Below are 12,836 nucleotides of genomic sequence, written 5' to 3'. Positions count from 1 at the left end.
GAGTTTTAGAAATAGAACAATTTAAATAAACATATTGACTCCTATTGGAAAGGTATGACTTGAAGAAATTTACAGCAAGTTGATTGGGACCATAGTCACCCCCCCCCCTGAGTTACGTCACTGGATTTATGGTAAAAGACTTATGAGTCAATTCATAAACTTTGCAAGAGAGTCTTAATTTTTAAAGACAAAACACTATCAGATTGAATTACTCTAGTGAGTTCAAACAGAAAATTAAATGATTAAAGTACCCGTTAGACAGGAGTTACCTATATTCGTTTGTAAGCGGTAACTCACGCGAAATCCACGTCACATATACAGTATGTCCGTCGTACTTGTTTGAAGTTTCATAACTACATGACATTTTCAAATATTTTGCAACAAAATGTTATGTTCTACTTCATTACGAAATGTACTAAAACAACCATTTATGCCTTGAACACACAATGTTTTTCGTATATTGATAAATAAACCTTTTTGTTAATTAAGGGTTTTTGAATTACACAGTGTTATGAATCTATACAAGTCAGTACTGTAAATCTTTACTGATATAATATAAGTTATAGGAAATAAATATCGTAAAAGAACATTAAAGCTCACAAAATCATTGAAACAATGGGTATTTCCAACCAAGCCCTGCAGTTTTTGCAATCTGCTGGGACTTTTTGCAAATGTTCAATGATAAAATCTGTGATTAAAATGAGTTAGAATATGGTCGTTGCCCCTAACAGACTCGTAGATTAAAAGAACCTTATATTTTTCGTTTATTCTCAGAAAGGTTCGTTAACGATTAATAGTGTAACTAGATAGCTCTAAAACATTCATTAGATCGACAAGGAAAGAACGCATTATGTAGTTTAGTTTATATTACATTTGGCGTCCACCAAGTTTTATTACTAGCACAATTTTGTTTGTTGTACCTTAAAACCAATACAGGCTTAAATATAATGAAGTTGGTTGTAGAAGTAATACGAGTACTTTGACTACGTGAGGTTTTTGATAAACCAATTTACGATCATTCATTAGATCGAAAAGGAAAAACGTATTAGGTAGTTTAGTTTATATTAAATTTGGCGTCCACCAAGTTTTATTACTAGCACAATTTTGTTTGTTGTACCTTAAAACCAATACAGGCTTAAATATAATGAAGTTGGTTGTAGAAGTAATACGAGTACTTTGACTACGTGAGGTTTTTGATAAACCAATTTACGATCATACATTAAATCGAAAAGGAAAAACGTATAAGGTAGTTTAGTTTATATTAAATTTGGCGTCCACCAAGTTTTATTACTAGCACAATTTTGTTTGTTGTACCTTAAAACCAATACAGGCTTAAATATAATGAAGTTGGTTGTAGAAGTAATACGAGTACTTTGACTACGTGAGGTTTTTGATGAACCAATTTACGATCACACATTAAATCGAAAAGGAAAAACGTATTAGGTAGTTTAGTTTATATTAAATTTGGCGTCCACCAAGTTTTATTACTAGCACAATTTTGTTTGTTGTACCTTAAAACCAATACAGGCTTAAATATAATGAAGTTGGTTGTAGAAGTAATACGAGTACTTTGACTACGTGAGGTTTTTGATATACCAATTTACGATCATTCATCAGATCGAAAAGGAAAAACGTATTAGGTAGTTTAGTTTATATTAAATTTGGCGTCCACCAAGTTTTATTACTAGCACAATTTTGTTTGTTGTACCTTAAAACCAATACAGGCTTAAATATAATGAAGTTGTTTGTAGAAGTAATACGAGTACTTTGACTACGTGAGGTTTTTGATAAACCAATTTACGATCATTCATTAGATCGAAAAGGAAAAACGTATTAGGTAGTTTAGTTTATATTAAATTTGGCGTCCACCAAGTTTTATTACTAGCACAATTTTGTTTGTTGTACCTTAAAACCAATACAGGCTTAAATATAATGAAGTTGGTTGTAGAAGTAATGCGAGTACTTTGACTACGTGAGGTTTTTGATAAACCAATTTACGATCATTCATTAGATCGAAAAGGAAAAACGTATTAGGTAGTTTAGTTTATATTAAATTTGGCGTCCACCAAGTTTCATTACTAGCACAATTTTGTTTGTTGTACCTTAAAACCAATACAGGCTTAAATATAATGAAGTTGGTTGTAGAAGTAATACGAGTACTTTGACTACGTGAGGTTTTTGATAAACCAATTTACGATCATTCATTAGATCGAAAAGGAAAAACGTATTAGGTAGTTTAGTTTATATTAAATTTGGCGTCCACCAAGGGTCATAACTAGCACAACTTTGTTTGTTGTACCTTAAAACCAATACAGGCTTAAATATAATGAAGTTGTTTGTAGAAGTAATACGAGTACTTTGACTACGTGAGGTTTTTGATAAACCAATTTACGATCATTCATTAGATCGAAAAGGAAAAAACGTATTAGGTAGTTTAGTTTATATTAAATTTGGCGTCCACCAAGGGTCATAACTAGCACAACTTTGTTGTACCTTAAAACTAATACAGGCTTAAGTATAATGAAGTTGTTTGTAGAAGTAATACGAGTACTTTGACTACGAGAGGTTTTGATGAACCAATTTACGATGGCCACCTGTAGCACTAAGAGGCCGTGGGCCAGCCCTCACTAAGTGTTTACCGTGGTCTGGACCTCCGGCGTTTTTTAGGACATTTGGTCCGCGGTAGGCCGGACCCCAACACGCCGCACTGCGCCGGCGCAGGGCCGTAAAGGGCTTTTTAAAACACATAACTTGTTGACCATAAAGTGTGGAATGTCGTGACGGGTAACAAAGGGAGGGGGTGGGGGGGAGAGAGAGAGGGAGAAATACGTGAGGGTACCTGAGTCTAAACATGTCAGAAGGATTGTAAATAGCCCCATCGAGACCGGCACGTGTTTGTTTCTACGAGCGGAGCCGCACAAACGGGAACAATCAAGACACTAAAGTGAGAATGTTGACGTTTCATTTAAGTTTCGGTTGAAAGCTCCGTTGCTTGAAAAGGGATCAAATTGAATCCGATAATACATTGTCGACGGAAAGAGACGGGACAGTTGTTTCTACTTTCCACTTTCCATCACAATCTAGATTAGTTATTTATCGGAGTGTTAAAAAATTGTATATGGATTTTTAATTTTGCTTGGAAGGTCCGTCACCGATGTAGTTAAAACGGACCAGATATCGATAAAAAACCTCTACTACTAAAAGTAATCATGTTACTTGAGGATGGTTAGGTCCTGGTTCTTTCTACAGCAATTCGTTTACAGTTTTAAAATTACTCAAGGAATTACGACTTGCTTTCTAAAATAAGCATGGGAACTACAAACCACAGTTAAGTAAGAATTCATTAACGGGGTTTTTGTGCCATTTTATTGACCTAAAGGAGAGAATGTGCCTTAATGTATACATAAAAATGTAAACTATGTCAACCCAGTTCAAAACCCAAAAGGTTTACTGTTACACTGACATGTCGAATGTCCAAACATTGTCGAATTAGCAGTGATTCCAGACAACTGATGACGCCCAGAATCCACCACGCGGACATATAAAAACAGCTGCAGAGTAATTGCTCCAGGATCAGTTATTACTCGCTACTGACTGAGCCGTGATACGAGACAACTGACCGACCAGCAGCCAGCTTACAGACAGACAGACATATAAGCTGCAGAGTAACTGCTCCGGGGTCAGTTATTACTCGCTACTGACTGAGCCGTATTCAGAGACAACTGACCGACCAGCAGCCAGCTTACAGACAGACAGACATATAAGCTGCAGAGTAACTGCTCCGGGGTCAGTTATTACTCGCTACTGACTGAGCCGTATTCAGAGACAACTGACCGACCAGCAGCCAGCTTGCAGACAGACAGACATATAAGCTGCAGAGTAACTGCTCCGGGGTCAGTTATTACTCGCTACTGACAGCCGTATTGCGAGACAACTGACCGACCAGCAGCCAGCTTACAGACAGACAGACATATAAGCTGCAGAGTAACTGCTCCGGGGTCAGTTATTACTCGCTACTGACAGCCGTATTGCGAGACAACTGACCGACCAGCAGCCAGCTTACAGACAGACAGACATATAAGCTGCAGAGTAACTGCTCCGGGGTCAGTTATTACTCGCTACTGACTGAGCCGTATTCAGAGACAACTGACCGACCAGCAGCCAGCTTACAGACAGACAGACATATAAGCTGCAGAGTAACTGCTCCGGGGTCAGTTATTACTCGCTACTGACTGAGCCGTATTCAGAGACAACTGACCGACCAGCAGCCAGCTTACAGACAGACAGACATATAAGCTGCAGAGTAACTGCTCCGGGGGTCAGTTATTACTCGCTACTGACAGCCGTATTGCGAGACAACTGACCGACCAGCAGCCAGCTTGCAGACAGATAGACATATAAGCTGCAGATTAACTGCTCCGGGGTCAGTTATTACTCGCTACTGACAGCCGTATTGCGAGACAACTGACCGACCAGCAGCCAGCTTACAGACAGACAGACATATAAGCTGCAGAGTAACTGCTCCGGGGGTCAGTTATTACTCGCTACTGACTGAGCCGTATTCAGAGACAACTGACCGACCAGCAGCCAGCTTACAGACAGACAGACATATAAGCTGCAGAGTAACTGCTCCGGGGTCAGTTATTACTCGCTACTGACTGAGCCGTGATGCGAAACAACTGACTGACCAGCAGCCAGCTTGCAGACAGACAGACATATAAGCTGCAGAGTAACTGCTCCGGGGTCAGTTATTACTCGCTACTGACTGAGCCGTGATGCGAAACAACTGACTGACCAGCAGCCAGCTTGCAGAGAGACAGACATATAAGCTGCAGAGTAACTGCTCCAGGGTCAGTTATTACTCGCTACTGACCGTGATGCCAAGCACTCTATAGTCCCCTCGGTCGTCAACCCGCCTCTCCTCCAGGCCTCTCCAGAGCCCGCCATCTCGGCAACGGGATTTGATTTAGACTTCCACAACTCGAGAGGCAATGAATCTTTGAGTTTTTCTTTCGCGAGTGTGTTTTGCAAGTATGGCTTTCATGATGCACCAATGACTCAGTTGAATGAATTGTGATTCATGTAAATAGAAAAACTGGATATTTAGTTTTGTTGTTCTTTTATTTATTAGCTCCTCAAGATTAAAAAGCCTTTGGCATTATAAACCAATATTATTAATGTAGTAATACACCTTTTTCAAACGTACAATATATTTGCGTTTCTTTTTGGATTTAAAAAATTTGAATCTAAAAGAACTTAAGAATTGACATACATCCTTATTAGTGCTGGTTAGGTTGGTAACATATACGTGATTTAGGAATGGGTTTAATCCAACATTATTTAAAGAAATTACAACTCTTTACATGAAAAACATGTAATTCATCTTTAAATATGTTCAATACTAACGGGAAAACATATCCTTAATGAGTCTGATTTTAAGATGGCTAAAATGTCTATTATTCATTGTGAAATGATAAACATATCTTTAAAGGAAAGCAATATTAGGATCATTTAGAAGGAACAAGATGGTTTCACTTGCCCGATGTCATACATGTATGTTAATCAGCGGTCCTTTTGTATTGTTACATAATTCATTATTTACCCTTCTTCTTTTGGGGTATAATGTTACTGTTTCAATTGATTTTTCAGTTGATTTTTAGTGTTGCGTGTATACTTTTACTTGCGAACACTTATTTAGTAAATTTCACAAACACTTGTACTTCAGAAGTCGTCAACTGAAAAAGATAACAGATATCAGATCTCGAAACGTTTCGTTTTAGCTGTAACACAACGATGAGAAATGATCAGTAAAAACAATGAACGAAATTGTTTTTATCTTTCTTTTTTATTCTTCAAAGGTGTTATACAGCTTTTGGGTATACAGTTTTAAAAACTAACCCAACCGAAACCCTAAGGCAGAGGGGGAGAACTCGAAAGTCAGCAATGACGAAGATGCTGTTGTAACTGCTCCGCCGATGTGACAAGTCACCCAGCAATGTCGGAGATACTGCTGTAAATGCTCCGCTGATGTGACAAGTCACCCAGCAATGTCGAAGATGCTGTTGTAACTACTCCGCTGATGTGACAAGTCACCCAGCAATGTCGGAGATGCTGCTGTAACTGCTCCGCTGATGTGACAAGTCACCCAGCAATGTCGAATATGCTGTTGTAACAGCTCCGCTGATGTGACAAGTCACTATCAGCACTGATGCCGACCGCACCAATCAGCCGTCCAACACCGCATGACCTACTACACCTCTGACATTTCTTGCACACCTGACATTTCTGTAAAACATCTCGTACTTTCTCCGACTCCAGAGAAACGACAGGTTTTATTGCTAGTCGGTTGAAAGCGCGCCAAACCAGTCCCGGCATGTTTCGCTACTTTTATTCCTTGCAGATTGCTTGTCATTTAAAGGGCAGTACCATAAACAATCGAGAGGTCTTTACTGCTCCGCGGAGACTTTAATGCCTGCGGACCGCGATGATCAAAGTGAGGCTGAGCCACCTGTGAGGACTGGTAGAGTGGACGATATCTGTCACTTCGGTAGCGGTTGTTCGTGAGAACCGGGGCAATTCAGTTGGGAAATAGGCAAAAACAACACCAAAGTTTCACAACCGTGCTATGGTAGCGAATACTATGAAACCGGTTTTGGTGCCTAGGACAATCATTTATTTCCAGAGTTTTATTAATGAGTTCACACTAGCTACTTCACGGCCATAGCTCAACCATATGTCATGGAGTTTTGCGATACCTACGGAAGGGGACTCATTCCAGTCCTCGAAACTTAGTAACTCACATTTTATTGTCACAAAAACATGTCATATGTCTGACATTCTGTTACCCTTTTAAATAAAACTTGGGTCTCTTGTCAAAACTTGGGTCTAAGAGCCATCTGGATTGCCGATCATTTTGATTTTTGACCCATTAAAACAATGTTTAAGCCTTAAACGCTGTTATGTCCTTATTTTCTTCGTAGAGTGATGGCACATGTTATATTTAAACAAATAATTAATATGCATCCAAAAAAGTTATAGATTTTTATATGTATTAATGGCTTTTAAAGTTACTGTTTTAAGTACTGTTTTTACATAACCAGTTAAATACTTAAAAAGTAAATACTGCGTATCAAAAAACAGAAAAAAGCGTTCAGATAATCATGTCTTCAAAGTTATACATGAACCATGATTCTACGACCAAAAATAAGAGCATAAAAATGTTTCAGGTTTAACATTAATACAATGGTCGTTTCACTCTTCAAAAGAATATTATCGCAGTTTCATAAAAGATACAATTTTGATCATTTACAGCTTCAGACCGAATATTAATAATTTATTTCTTAATTAGATCAGATCTTATATGCAAGCAGACATACGAGTACATTACCAATAGGGAAAGAAAAGTATATATAGGGAAAGTAGGAGTAGCCTACGCCACATCACATTTCGCGTAAAGGCTTCGCTGAAGTTGCATTCAAAATTTCTAGATTGAACATGTATATATTTTACAAATTTTAAAATGTCATATGATTGTACTGTTTGTTGACAAATCTGTTTGTTCTGAGATTGTCTCGTTCCCACCATGGTTACCCAGAGGACCAATGTACAAATTTTCACTAACGATCAGCCAATTTCCAAGGTGTTTAAATCATCATTGAGACAGAAGCGTTTTCTATATAGAAATGAAGCCCAAAGTAAAATTTCGACCTTTTAAGTCATTCGTTCTCAACACAATCTGTCCAGTCCCTTTAGTGGTAGCCTTCGCTGACCTTCAATAATTGTAATAATTTTGTAATCAATTTTACAATTATTGTAATATATGTTCAACGAAACAGTTTAACATTTTATTACATACTACTTTTACAAATACGGTAGACTTGAGATACATGGTGCAACCTTAATACAAGTAAAAAAGCTACAGATTCAGTCTAAGCAAAGGTTTGTTTGTGCCCTGATTGCTGAACTTTTTTTTGTTGTCATAACACTCTGAGGTGTATATTTCCATATGAAATTGACTCGTATAACGATTGGACCTATAAAGAACAAAAAAGCAAATACAATTATTAAATTATCCCATACATACTTTACTTTATAGCTGGATTCTACCATCTGTGAATAATATTTCACCAAACAACATACTCGTATTTAATGTTATAAATTAAATTTGACGCCTAATAAGTCGGTACCGATCTGAGCGTTTGATACAATGCATAGACACATTAAACAAATATTTTACTAGGGGAATATAAATTTGTATAGACTGTATTTCCAAATCAAAGCATTTTATTTTGTTATACTTAGAAACATACCCAATATAATGATTTTGCTCTTTCATCTCAGTAATAAATATGCATGGTACATTTAAAAATGTAACTGTAGCGTACGTAAAATAAATTGAGAAACACATTATGAGTATTGAATAAATATTCAAAAATGGTTGTCAAAAACTACAACCATTGGCTGAGCGTTAGCGAAGTCTATTACTTGAGGAATGCATTATTAATATTGAATAAATAATATTTAATTAGTCAATATTTACAGCCATTGGCTGAGCGTTAGCGAAGTATATCACTTGAGGGGCTAAACAATTCAGTAGGCTATGTCTGACGGCAGTTCGTTTTTCGTGATCAACTGAAATATGACAAATATTTTCATGAAGCTTCAAGTCTACATAAGGTAACACCAAGTTCGATGCTGTTGCAAAATGTTCCATTATATTTGAATGAGAGTTAGCGAATGTTGGACGGATAACTCTGATGGCAACGATAAAATAGCAGGCAACTATATCATCAACGCATATATCATCATTAACTCGGTGATTTGGTGTCTCTCAAGAAAGATTTAATCTATAGACTTTACATTCTTAGCTACAAGGAAAGAAATTAATGCTATGATGGGGCATGTTCTACCATGGAATTTGGCTGAGAGTCATTAACCAGAGTGATGCCACAGTCTATATTTTTTCTGCTAGAGGATGGTAAAATTTCTTTTCAGTATTTTCAAATGTTCTGTCTGCTTGTATGCAAGTGTCATCTCGACAACGAAATTGTGCAGGCAACTTCAAACTTCGTACTTACATATTCTTACAATATCAGTAAGTATCCATAACACGCATTACTAAAGTCAATAACTACAATATAACATACGCAAAAAGGTAGTAACTCAAAATATACTAGCAAAGTAAGTAAATATCACGTTATCACCAACCACAATAACAATTACAAACAGCCGCCGATGGAAAAAACAAACATCAGCAAAATCAAAACAAAACGCTAATTGGCCAACAATAAGAGAGCACTCACTTGAGTCAGTATACCAGGGGGTAAGTCCGTCCCACTTGGCAGGGAGTGAGTGGGGAACGAGGAACAACAACCCCGCCAACAGAGTACTATAAGGTGTCATTGTCTTGCCTTTGGTACAACTAAAACATCCTATATAGCGGTGTCACTTCACACAGAACAGTTTGTGCACTTAAGTACATCGGGTTTATTTTTATACGTCCGCAAGAGGAAACTAATCGAACTTGGAAAGTCATTAAACGATTATTTGTCAATTGTCCCTGGTTGAAAACACTTATCTCACATCAACCTCGTTATCGGTGATCAAAACGAAAGGGAGTAGATATGATTTCTACGTAATCTTCTTTCTTATCGTCCAGTTTATCTTTCTCTGCCTGCTTGGTTGAATGTTTTTCTTCTCTTTTATTTCACTGAGTTATAAGTTATCAATTAATTTGTCAAGAAAACCTATCAAAAGTTTGAAACAACTAGGAAGAGTGGGGAATTTACATGTTGATCACATAGCGTCTTCACACTAATCCTCCCAATACACAGAAATATCGATCACTATTCAAGCGGAAGGGAATGAGCCCGGACGAAATGACCCGAACGGGACCGAAGCAGCGAGTGTCCGCGCGAGCGAAGCGCACACAGCGAACTGACACAGAGTCGTCAGCCGCCTCAGCCCTGCACAGGTAGTAGGCACACCCCGCCAGCACTCGCACGTACGCACAGGCACCCCATTGTTCAGGTTATTTACGAGACCTGCGGCTATCCTTACCTTTCCGGAAGACCTTTTGGTGCTGCTGGCATGCGCAAATGTTCGCATCGAGATGCTAATAGAGCAGCACTCTTCCTCGTCTAGATGTGGGTTTTATAGTCCATAGACTGAGTCACTGTCGAATGGCTGATGTATTGTATGAGTCGAATCGCATGAGATTTTTAGGTTGGATTAAGACTGCCCTGTGCAGACTTTGCTCATTCATCCAAGCGCCCACTGTTTCCAGCCAGTATACAGAAGAGAATAACTCTAGATTGACTGCGATATTTCAATCAGAGTCAGCGTAGGAACTGACAATCGGGTTTGTCTCTCGGCCAACACAATCAGACTAAATTTACCAATCCCTTGTTAGAAGTTCAATTCAAATTGGTCCTTAAATTCTCTGACCACAGGGCTATTAATTTAACCTCTGTAAACCTTGTAAAGTAACAAGACTACACAGGTCACCTGCACTCATTCAGGATTAACATGAAAGGAATAAACAAATAGATGGTGCGATTGGCCTCAAATTCAAATGAAGCGTGACACATTAAAGAATTAATTATAATTCATCCAACATTTCATTCACTTATGAATTGAAATGATAATCTTGAAAATTACGGCAATCTTGGGCTTTAGGCCTATGAACAATTGTTTTCGATGTATCACTCCAAATTTGTTATTCATAATTTTAGCTATAACTCAATTTTATTTATAAAGTTAGAAAAGTAATTTCCTGATTTTAGATGTCTTTATTTTTGCACGAAAATACAAGTGATTACAGTGATCAAACATCGGGCGAAAGACACAGTTTAAGTGTATGCTTTTAAAAATGCTTGGAAATGGCCGAGGACAGTACAAGTGGACATCGACTTGGATTTGGGAACCAAGTGATCAGCGCCCTCGGTAGAACTTGCAAATGGGACGAGCACAGTGTGGATGTCCTTCGACGAATTTTGGTACCAAGTGACCAGCGCCCTCGGTAGAACTTGCAAATGGGACGAGAAGTGTGGATGTACTTCGACAAATTTTGGCACCAAGTGACCAGCGTCCTCGGTAGAACTTGCAAATGGGACGAGCACAGTGTGGATGTACTTCGACAAATTTTGGCACCAAGTGACCAGCGCCCTCGGTAGAACTTGCAAATGGAACGAGCACAGTATGGATGTCCTACGACAAATTTATGCACCAACTGACCAGCGTCCTCGGTAGAACTTGCAAATGGGACGAGCACAGTGTGGATGTCCTTCGACGAATTTTGGTACCAAGTGACCAGCGCCCTCGGTAGAACTTGCAAATGGGACGAGCACAGTGTGGATGACCTTCGACGAATTTTTGGTACCAAGTGACCAGCGCCCTCGGTAGAACTTGCAAATGGGACGAGGAGTGTGGATGTACTTCGACAAATTTTGGTACCAAGTGACCAGCGTCCTCGGTAGAACTTGCAAATGGGACGAGCACAGTGTGGATGACCTTCGACGAATTTTGGTACCAAGTGACCAGCGCCCTCGGTAGAACTTGCAAATGGGACGAGGAGTGTGGATGTACTTCGACAAATTTTGGTACCAAGTGACCAGCGTCCTCGGTAGAACTTGCAAATGGGACGAGCACAGTGTGGATGTCCTTCGACGAATTTTGGTACCAAGTGACCAGCGCCCTCGGTAGAACTTGCAAATGGGACGAGCACAGTGTGGATGTCCTTCGACGAATTTTGGTACCAAGTGACCAGCGCCCTCGGTAGAACTTGCAAATGGGACGAGAAGTGTGGATGTACTTCGACAAATTTTGGCACCAAGTGACCAGCGTCCTCGGTAGAACTTGCAAATGGGACGAGCACAGTGTGGATGTACTTCGACAAATTTTGGCACCAAGTGACCAGCGCCCTCGGTAGAACTTGCAAATGGAACGAGCACAGTGTGGATGTCCTTCGACAAATTTATGCACCAAGTGACCAGCGTCCTCGGTAGAACTTGCAAATGGGACGAGCACAATGTGGATGTCCTTCGACGAATTTATGTACCAAGTGACCAGCGCCCTCGGTAGAACTTGGAAATGGGACGAGCAGTGTGGATGTCCTTCGACGAATTTTGGTACCAAGTGACCAGCGCCCTCGGTAGAACTTGCAAATGGGACGAGCACAGTGTGGATGTCCTTCGACGAATTTTGGTACCAAGTGACCAGCGCCCTCGGTAGAACTTGCAAATGGGACGAGCACAGTGTGGATGTCCTTCGACGAATTTTGGTACCAAGTGACCAGCGGCCTCGGTAGAACTTGCAAATGGGACGAGCACAGTGTGGATGTCCTTCGACGAATTTTGGTACCAAGTGACCAGCGCCCTCGGTAGAACTTGCAAATGGGACGAGCACAGTGTGGATGTACTTCGACAAATTTTGGCACCAAGTGACCAGCGCCCTCAGTAGAACTTAGTGTAGACGGCCATTAATCTACGTGACATACCTCTGTGTCTTCCAGTCCACGATTGTTGATCTCTGAATTGTGATAATTTAGTCGCTCTCTTAGCGTTCTTCAGCAGGTGTTGGTAAAGTTCTTACTAGTATTTTCTTAGTCACAGTTCACAAATTTTTGTACATCGGAGTTGATTTGGGAAAGGTATATTTAAATAAATTTTATGACATTTATAAGACGTGTTTAATTTTCTATAACTTATGATACTTTATTCATTTATTTCCATGGTTACACTGCTGTCTGTTGGAAATTGTGGCCATATTGTTTATTAATGATTGTTGGTAGTTATAAAGCACTATATACTTTTCAAATAATACACGCTAGTGGCATA

The 12,836-nt window shown here is 39.3% G+C and overlaps 1 protein-coding gene across 2 annotated transcripts in view; it reads right to left on the bottom strand.

Annotated features, from left to right (window-relative positions):
• Positions 1 to 12,836, bottom strand: part of LOC124357511 (laminin subunit gamma-1) — a 505,622-nt gene that overhangs the window by 129,635 nt on the left and 363,151 nt on the right. The window contains exon 1 of one of the 2 annotated variants that reach the window (XM_046809394.1): positions 9,303 to 9,926. The exons of the other annotated variant lie outside the window; for it this stretch is intronic. Coding sequence (XP_046665350.1) covers positions 9,303 to 9,402 — 100 coding nt within the window. The 5' untranslated portion in view covers positions 9,403 to 9,926. Of the gene's footprint in view, positions 1 to 9,302; positions 9,927 to 12,836 lie in introns of those variants that run through there. 2 annotated transcript variants of the gene reach the window in all.

Source organism: Homalodisca vitripennis, chromosome 1 (genome assembly GCF_021130785.1).
Source record: "Homalodisca vitripennis isolate AUS2020 chromosome 1, UT_GWSS_2.1, whole genome shotgun sequence".
NCBI lineage: Eukaryota > Metazoa > Arthropoda > Insecta > Hemiptera > Cicadellidae > Homalodisca > Homalodisca vitripennis.
This window is presented reverse-complemented; position numbering and strand designations above follow the sequence as displayed.